The sequence below is a fragment of the Cyprinus carpio genome, chromosome A24 (genome assembly GCF_018340385.1).
Source record: "Cyprinus carpio isolate SPL01 chromosome A24, ASM1834038v1, whole genome shotgun sequence".
Lineage (NCBI taxonomy): Eukaryota > Metazoa > Chordata > Actinopteri > Cypriniformes > Cyprinidae > Cyprinus > Cyprinus carpio.
Window position 1 is genome coordinate 10,374,724 of NC_056595.1, and position 10,034 is coordinate 10,384,757.

At 38.5% G+C, this 10,034-nt stretch overlaps 1 protein-coding gene across 1 annotated transcript; it reads right to left on the reverse strand.

Moving 5' to 3' along the window:
- Positions 1 to 2,944: 2,944 nt before the first annotated feature.
- Positions 2,945 to 5,747, reverse strand: LOC109074831 (transcriptional regulator Myc-1). Its single transcript, XM_042714165.1, is given in 5 exon segments — positions 2,945 to 3,661; positions 3,664 to 3,927; positions 4,351 to 4,437; positions 4,440 to 4,975; positions 5,311 to 5,747. Coding segments are annotated over 4 exon segments (1,173 nt in total). The 5' UTR covers positions 4,969 to 4,975; positions 5,311 to 5,747; the 3' UTR covers positions 2,945 to 3,368.
- Between the last annotated feature and the right edge of the window lie 4,287 nt (positions 5,748 to 10,034).

The following is a 10,034-nucleotide window of genomic DNA, read 5'->3' on the forward strand; positions in this document are numbered from 1 at the left end:
TTATTTATTTGTGTATATATATATATATATATATATATATATATATATATATATATATATATATATAGTAATTTATTACATGTGTCGATTAACCAATCGAATTAATCATAAATTAAATTTGGCTGTGAAAATACCCACAAAAGATAATTTAAAGGTATTATTGTGCTAAATGAGAAAGTATCAAGTAGGCATTCAAGATTACACATAAATGTTTAGCCTACAAGATGATACTTACATCTCTGTTCATGCAATGATGTGTGACATTGAATCAAGTGATGTGTGGGGACCCATACTTGGAATTTGTGCTCTGCATTTAACTCATCAAAGTGCGCACACACAGCAGTGAGTAGTGAACACACACACACATTATGAACACACCCAAAGCAGTGGGCAGACCTGCTCAAGGGTCTCAACTCAGTAGTGGTATAGAGGGTGAAAGAAAGTGCTGCTCATTCACTCCACCGATTTCTAACAATTTCTGCTGGACCTGAGACTCGAACCCACAACCTTTGGGTTACAAGTCCGACACTCTAACCATTGTTAGAGTTGTGTGTGCCTCTGTATGGTGCTGTGAAACCAGACATGTCTGCGTTTGGCTTTCCGGCGTTTTGTGGGACTTTCCCCAACAGGTACAATGCAGCGATCATATTTATCCTCACCATGGTTATACTCCCGGGATGTTTTTTGATTCACTCGCGCGAATAAAAACATAGAGCAAGTGATGCTAAAAACATCCCACAAGTAATCTACAGCGAAGGACACTATGGGCATATTCGCCTCACGTTTGGTGTGAACACACCATAAGAGTCGTTCATTCATTCGATTCGTTCAAACGGCTGATTCATTCAGGAATTAAGTAAATGGCTCTCTCAAATGAATGTGACATTGAATCATTGGTTCAGAAGATTTGTTCAAAACGCAAATTCATTCAGAAACTACTGCTGCGTTCCAATGTGCCTACTTTTACTACGCCCTTAAAGTATGTATTTTTTTTGGTGAAGAAAAAGTACACACTTTTGAGTGTATGTTAGGCAAGCTTGCAAGCTTTGGGACATACTATAACGTCATACAGTTTCGTCTTTAACGGACGTTCTGTCGCATAGTTACAGCAACCTGTCACTGTAAACTGGCCTGTCAATCATCTTGTCAGTTAACATCATCCACATTTAATTTCACATACCATATCGGAGAGAAAAGAAGTAGCACGTTGATCTGCGAGCCATGGGTCTTCACGCAGAGAACTCTGCTAATATTTTCTGCATAATGATGCATTTAAAAGTTAACGAACAAACAGATGTTCATAAAAGTTAATTGCTGTTGCAGATGAAATATAACACAGATAACATTAAATAAATATTTTTTACCAGGTTAAATGTTGATTATTAGTAACTCAAACCCCTTTATCTAAATCTCTCTGCTTAACGTCGGTCGCGCGCATCCACCATGTTATGCTTTTTATTCACATTTCTTTTTTTCGAATCATTTGACAAAGCGCAATGGACTGTGGGTAATATTAGCCATTAGAGTGTGCACGGATCCACTCTTCAAAAATCGACCTGAAATAGTAGACCATCCGGGGTCTTTTGGCATACTTTTTTCAACATACTATGCTTTGGGACACACTAATGGACCCTTTTCACAAGACTATGACGCGTTTAACGGTCATCAGCAACATAAATCCCCTGAAGTTTTTCATATTTGTATTATTTTTATAAATTGTATGTACATTTATAACACTATTCTTTGTATTATATTACCTTTGCATCAAATGACAAAAAAACTAGTTTACGCTAATGCGCGGGTGTTTCTAATGCATGCAGCGTCTATGGGAGGGACGATAAATTTGACATTGTTCTCTCTTCTGACTGCTTTTATCAGTCTCTCTCAGTTTTTTCCCTTTTATTGAAAGTCAGGAAAACACTATTGTGGCGTTTTTCTATTGCTTTTTGAGCAAATGGGAATGCAAAAAAATATATTTGTGGTACTCTCCCATTCACCTCTTCAAGTTAACCCAACTATGACGACTTCCTCTGCTGAGAAACAAGAAAATGTGAAAAAAGGTCCATTCACATACTATTTAGTATATATAGTATGAACACTGGGATGCAAGGTAAACACCGCCCACCGTGCTGCTCGTAGATTCAAAACAGGCTTTATAGCTAATATTTTCGTTGACAAAATTGAGCAAAAACAGACAATACTATGTTAACAATATAACACAATATTAACATCTTATTTACTAAACTGTTGTAAAAAATCACATTTAAACTCTTGATATTCAGGACAAATACAGCAGACAGACACGTTGCTCTCGCTGCTCATGTGATATCGCTTATGATACATACATACATATATATATATATATATATATATATATATATATATATATATATATACCTGATGCTGCACTGATTTCTGAGTGATTTGCAGCTAGGTAAACACAACAGATGCTCTATGAGCAACATGAGCCCTGCATCTAGACTAGATTGAGAACTGTGAGTCATCGCTTGTAAAATCTTTGGTGAATCACCTTAAAGTGGATTCTCTTGCTGTCAAAATCCCCTTTGTTGGGTTTTCCAGCAGCGGTCCTCACAGTAACTTTAATAAGCCACTGTTGGTTATTATTTCAATGCCAAATATGAAGGAGTTCAACTTTCATCTAGATGGGCGGGGATGCAGTTGAGCCTTTTTGTCTTTTGTAAGCTTTTCTATACTGATATCATGAGAGAAAGTGAAAAAACAAACAGGTGAAAACTTAAACTGAAATTAACTGGGAAAATCCCTGAAATAAGTACCAGTTTGTCACTGAAAAAGTAACAGTATCATGCTTGCTGGACTAACAAGCAAATATCAGATTTCTCTGAATATTCCCCAAAATTCTTTCTAAAGTGTCTAATCTATATGTGTGAGGAGCTCAGTGCAAAGAAACCAAAAGAGACCAGAGTCAAGGTCAGAAAGAATTTCATTGATGATTAAGTGAAAACATGAAGAAAACCATATGAAACAGAATATGGTTTATGAGAACATGTAGCTGATACAGATCCAAAAATACCTTTCTTAGGAAATATTAATTCATTATATACAAAAACATACAAAAAAATTTTTACTTCAGGGTTGTGCAGCCCTATTTTTTCTAATTTTATTAATAAAAATAAATGACTTAAATACAAATTATTTTAACCACCTTAAATTTTAAACTGTGGCAGTTTCAAACATGAAAAAAACTGGCAGTATTCAAAAGGGAAAAAAAAATGCATTGGACATGCAACATCAACTATATACAGCATCAGTCTTTAACTTGCATAAAAAAGCAGGGGGAGGGGGTTTCTTAAAAAGTTTTTCACTTTGACTCTTGTGTCACAGATCCATTAATGTGAACTTCGCAGCAGCTGCAGCCTGTGTTTAAACTGTTCGCTCTTTCGCCTCAGCTGTTCTTTGATGGACAGCAGCCTTTGCTCATCCAACTGCATGCTGTGGATGCACTCTGTCGCCTTTTTTAGGATAACCACTTTAGCGGCTTTCTCATTATTTGCAACATCAGGGATCTCATCCCGTAATGCGAAAAAGCTGAGTTTGAGTTCATTTCTGCGTTGGCGCTCCAGCACATTGTGAGTCCTGCGTTTGTCATTGTCCTCAGAATCCGATGTCCGGGGACTCGTCATTGTTTCACATGCCTGCTGCTGTTGTTGCTGCTTGCCTCCAGTCGTAGCCTCTTGACAGCCGGTTGGTCATGCCGTGTGGAGGGGTGGGCAGCGTAGTTGTGCTGGTGGGTGGAGACGTGACAGCGCTTCAACACGAGGGGACTGGGGTACCTTGAATCTGACACTGCCGTCTCGTTCTTTTTCTGTCGCTTTTCCACAGTCACCACATCAATTTCTTCCTCTTCCTCTTCCTCCTCCTCCTCTTCTTCCTCCTCCTCTTCTTCTTCTGCAATTGAATTAAAACCAGAAAAATAATTAACTTAGAACATCAGGTCATTTAAAACCTCATACAACAGCGCAGTGGGAATTTAATGGAATTTGACAATTGGCTTTCAACAAAGGGTGGGGTGGGGGGGGGGTCTCTGCATTCCAGTCCCCGCCTACTTTCCTTATCGGCTGATATTTGAACACTGCAGTTTTTCCTACAGATCTGACTTGGGTCTAGCAGAGGGGAGGTGGAGGGATCTTATACAACTACCACTTGCACCAATCATTGCATCAAGTGTATGAGGATAAAGTCCCGTGACTGGCACACCCCCTCACCGATGACAAGTAAAGGTCACTTAAATAAAGCAAGAACTTGCACATGTAGTAACCAGATAAATCAAGATTATGCGTGTCATAAATAACAAGATAATGCATAACATACCAGAATCACTGCCACTGCTGCTGGAGCTGTTAGGTGGAGTGTCCAGGACAGGCATGGGTTCGGATGGAGCAACCTTGCTAGATTTGCAGACTCCGGGAGGGGATACGGGAAGACCACAGAAGGGTCGATGCATTCTGATGCAGAGGTGCTCACATCCTGCAAATAACTTGCATTGAGTCGATTTGAGCTGCTGTCAGACATCAGTTCCTTCCTAGCAGCGTGCAGGGACGCTAATCTCTCAGAAACCACTTTCTCCAACTTGGCAGCAGCGGAAAAGCCGCTCCACATGCAGTCCTGGATGATGATGGACTTGATGAAGGACTGGGAATAGTCCGCGTCGCAAATGAAGCTCTGATTGACCACGTCGTCTCCCAGAAACTCGCTGACCATCTCCAGCTGCTCGGCAGTGGAGAGCGACTGTCTCCGGCTCGGAGAGAGGGGCGGTGTGGGCAGCAGCTCGAATTTTTTCCAAATGTCCTCGCTGGGAGCTGGAGGTTGAGTCTGTCCTTGCTGATGGTGATAGAAATCTTCATCGTCGTTGTCGAAGTAGAAGTAGGGCTGGATGGAGTCGTAGTCGTAATCGTAGTTTTTATATGCCAAACTCGCACTCACCGGCATTGTGACACTTGTGAAAAAATACACATCGGAATTATTATCGTGCATATGCAACGTCTAACTAAACATCACAACGCTTTACCTAAAATGCACATATTTAGACTATGCATAACATGCATGGGGTGGATAAAATAGCTAAATAAAGGAACTAAGTTATATGACAGTATGTGTAAAAACGGAGCGATTAAACCTCAAAGCGGGGTTGCTATCAAAACATTAAAAAACAGCCCTGCTTCTATAGTATTCTTTGAACGTGCAACATGCAAACTCCCATTTAACAACAAAGATATTTGCATTCATATTAAGGCTAAAAGATGCATGCAGCATCAAATGTCGGATCCTTACCGTGTATTTAACAAATGCAGTTTCAGAATGATTTTGTTCGAGACGCAATGCAATGAAAAGAGAGCAAAAAATAAGGAACAAAACGTAAGATCCAATAGTTTACTCCGGTCTTTTGCAGCATAAGTGGAATCAGAGTCCTGGCCAAATAGAAAGTGATGGAAACCGTAATCGACGCTACGCACTCGAGCACCCCTCAGGTGCTGGACAGACTGATAGCCTGGGTGTCAGTGGCAGGATGAATAAGTTCTGTAGCTCCCGCGAGCTGAAGCAGCGCCCACTGACTTTATGACTGCGCCACTAACGTTTCCCGCCAAACGAAAACACCGTTGTTTGCGTATTAAATGTCACCGCCAGGCTCACACATAAGAACTAAAAACACAACGACGTCTTTGAAACTATAATTAGTCTTTAGTGACTTAGAGGACATGTTACATCTATTTTTGAATTCGATAAATGTGGAACTATTTTCTCGCGGAAGCATAAGCTGGTGGGCGGGGATTTGACGTCATTGTGACGGCTTACTTTTTTGAAAAAAGGATGAATTTTCATTTTAGTAAACACCGATACAACAAAATCAGACCGTTCCTGTTTATTTCTGTCTTATTCTGTTTAAATAGGACAAAGATAATCAAATTAGGTTAAAAGAAATCACCCTTTTGTTGTTTTAAATAGAAATAACATTGTGTAAAGCACTGAGCACTCTCTTAATGTGAAATTAGATATCTTCTTATACCCGTTTGTTTGTTTGTTTGTTTGTTTGTTTTTATTTCATTTATTTGTTTATTTTTTATCTTATATTTTGTGTGCTGACTAGAAAGTGTTTCTAGAATTTGTATGACTGTGACAAAGCATATAAAAAAAAAACTAGTGACAGCATTGATTATAGAAACCATGTTCATAGAAATCAATAAGTTTATAAGAAAAAAAGACATGTAGGCTATGGAGTATGTTGTTGCAACAAAACAATCAAGAAATGTAACCATCATCAACTACCACCTCAGCATGTCACAAAATGCAAGTTATCCAGAGCAGTGTCTCTCAACCAGGGGCCCGGGATCCACTAGGGGGCCTCCGCAAACATCCAAGGATGTTGCACAATGAATTAAATTATTAGGTTATATCATAAGAATATAAAACAATCCATTACTGTCATAGAAAATGTGTGTCCTTTTAGACAAAAAGTTAAAAACCAATGCACTAGATACAGCACGAGTGAAATTTGTTTTAAATAAATGAAGTAACTGAAATAAAATTAAGTCAGTAATAGGAAATAACTTCTGGGTTTATGCCTAATAATTATAAAGGTAAATAATGCAAAGGATAAAATAAAATGCAAGACTTTGGTGATTTCTAGGTTATACATTCAGACTGATTTATGAAAAATTTAAATAAATGATAGGATTTATAAAACCATGATCATGATATTTATTTTACAAGCCATGATCATTTAGGGAAAAAATACAGATGTTTTTCACTTCTAACATCAGCGAAACTAATTTAATATTAAAAAGTTTTAGTTTGGTATTGTGATCTGTGAATAGAATTACCAGGAGGCTATAATCGGGCTACTGAAGGTGCTTCGGATTTTAAAGACCCCACAACAGGACGCTTGGTATAATACGTTGGTATGTGGCGCCCTCTGCTGTCAAGTACTATTATGAACACGGTGCTCAATTTAATAATTAAATAAATAAATAGTCTCCTTTGTTTATATAGCGCTTTATTCAATGCAGATCGTGTCAACGCAGCTTTACAGTGTTAAACAGGAAAATAATGTTTCAATGTTGCAAACAAAATTAAATTTTTGCTGTAAAGGAGCTCTAAAAAGAGGATAATAGTAAACGGTCAGTTTTTCAATTAAAGTCAGTGCATTTTTGAGTCAGTTCAGTTTAATAACTGTGTCAAGTTCATCAATTATGGACTGATTTCAATTCATCTATAAAGCAGCTGTGTAGAAAACAGTGATGTCGTCATCCAGCTAATTTTAGTTTTCATTTAATGGTCTCTGTGCAGTCAAGTCAATAATATTACCAAATGTTAAGTAATATTAAGTCCCCAAATAAGCAAGCCAAAAGGCACCCAAACTCCATCAGTGACAGAAATTGAGAGAAAAAAACCTTGGCAGAAACAAGGGCCAGGTCTTGTCTGGTTCCTGTGGTCTTTGCTGAGGATTTGTGCCAATGACCATCTAGTTGATAAATATATACAATCTATAAATACTCTTTTGTTGTTGTTGTTTTTTTCTGAAATATTGTTAATATTCATTGCTTAAAATTTGAAGGAATATTAGCTGTAGGTATAGCTACCACTGATCCAATAACATGTTTGACAATATAACCAAGGCATTTTTAACAAAAACCTTTATTTTGTGAAAACACAGTGATCAAAATTAGAGAACAGTAACCACTGTAGCACGAAAGATGATTACAACTAAAACTTTAGAGGGTTATAGCTGTCAGAAATGATTAGGAAATGTAGAGGCCCTCGCTTTGAACGACTTCAGCACATCTGCAGCCACTGGACATCACTAGTTTCTTACATTGTGCTGGTGTGATCTAGGTCCACTTTTCTTCCAGTCTCTTCCATAGTTCGGTAACTCTAATGAGTTTCTTAGCCATAACTTTGTCACCAAAGAATTTTCCAGAGATTTTCAGTTGGGTTTAGATCAGGACTCTGAGCTGGCCATTTCATTATTTCAATATTCTTGACTTCAAGGAACTGCTTTATCCGTTTTGCAGTGTGACCTAAGTACCCTGTATAAGAGGCCCAACTCCTGCTGCAGAAACATCCCCCAACAAAGACCCTTTCTCCTCCATATTTCATGGGCTTCAGTCTTTCCCCAGTTTTGATGCCGAACAAAATGTTTCCTATCAGATCCAAATAAATGAATCTTGCTCTCCTCACTAAAGTGAACTGTGGATCAGTCCTCCTCTCTCCACACAACATGCTCCTCAGCAAATGTGAACCTAGCCTTTTGATTATTTCTGCTAATGAGTGCTGGGTCACTGCAGAACGCGCTTTCAGTCCGACTTCTCTTAAACGTGCTGAGACATATCCATACCCTGTTCATTGCTGATCCAGCTGCAGTGTTGAACCTGCATTATTCTGTCCTCTTGTGCACTTGTCTAACATGAACAATCAGCCCTTTGGGGCGACTTGAATTAGTGTCATTGTAAAGCTGCAATATATGAAATCACAGATTTGGAACGACCAACTTCTCTTGCAATGACTGACAAAGTCATACCTTTGGCCTTCATCTGGACCACCTCCTGTTGCACGCTTTAATCACCTTAAAGCAGCCCGCCTCCGTTGGTAAAAAAAAAAAAAAAAAAAATAGCCAATCAGTATCGAGTGTTGACTTTCAGTGCTGAGGAGTGTTGAGAAAAGAAACCTCGCAGAGGAGGCTAACCTCCCTTCTGGTATACCAACCAATCATCATAGGCACATAAATTACATGCTATTAATTTATACACTGCGGGGATAATGTACCAAGTACTTATGATAAGTTTACCAAGCTGTCATTCAAACGGTATATATACAAATTAAAAATAAAGGGAGAACATGCCTAAGCTGGATATAGGCTACAGCAGTCGGCTTAATTAAATAGCACAACAGGCAGCTCTCTTTTAACACAGACTTTTAAGAAAGGATGGATGTTTGCTTCAAGTGACAGACCAGGTAAGTGAAGTTATATTATCTTGCTTTATCTGTGTTGTGTTGTTTTGTTTACGTGTTCTGACTAAAAACAACCAAAAAGCCATTTTGAAGTGGTTAAGCAAATACTAATAATAATAATAATCGGCAGGGACCCCCCAGACCAATACAATTGGTCAAACAAAAAGTGTGCCTCCTCTATTTTAAAACCCACGAGCCGCTACTGTTAAAGAGATGTGCGAATTCCAGTGGTGGGCCATCATGGCCAGCAAGGCCTTCTCTCCTGACCTTCTCTCCTTCTCTCTAATTGGAATTATTACTAGTAAAAAATGTATTTAGAGAGCTCTCTAATTGGCATTGTTACTAGTACAAATTTTACTGTAGAGCTCTCTTATTGAATAGTTACTAGTAAAAATGTACGAGTAACGCTTGGAATATTTTAAGCTAAAAGCAGCTTGACATACCAATTGAGTCCTATGCACAATGTGTCTTTGCTGCAGCCTGGAATTTAACTGCTGGTTCGACTGGCCAGAGGAGAACTGGCCCCCCTACTGAGCCTGGTTTCTCCCAAAGTTTTTTTCATTTCATTCTGTCACCGATGGAGTTCAGGTTCCTTGCTGCTGTCACCTCTTGGCTTGCTTAGTCGGGGACACTTCATTTCCAGCGATATCGTTGACTTGATTGCACAGATACTTCACATGCTACCCTTGGGGGATATCAACAGCTTTCACTGTTATGCTGATGATACTCAGCTCTATATTTCTTTGCGGCATGACAAAACATACCAATTCGCAAAACTAACAGAATGCATAGTTGATATAAAAAACTGGATGACTAGTAATTTTCTACTGCTAAATTCTAAAAAAAAAAAAAAAAAAAAAAAAAGATGTGTTAATTATCAGACCAAAAACCTCTGTGTGTAATAATCTAGAACACTGTCTAACACTTGATGGCTGTGCTGTTCATTCTTCATCATCAGTTAGCAACCTAGATGTGCTATTTGATAGCAACCTTTCCTTTGAAAGTCGCGTTTCTAGCATTTGTAAAACCGCATCTTTCCATCTTAAAAA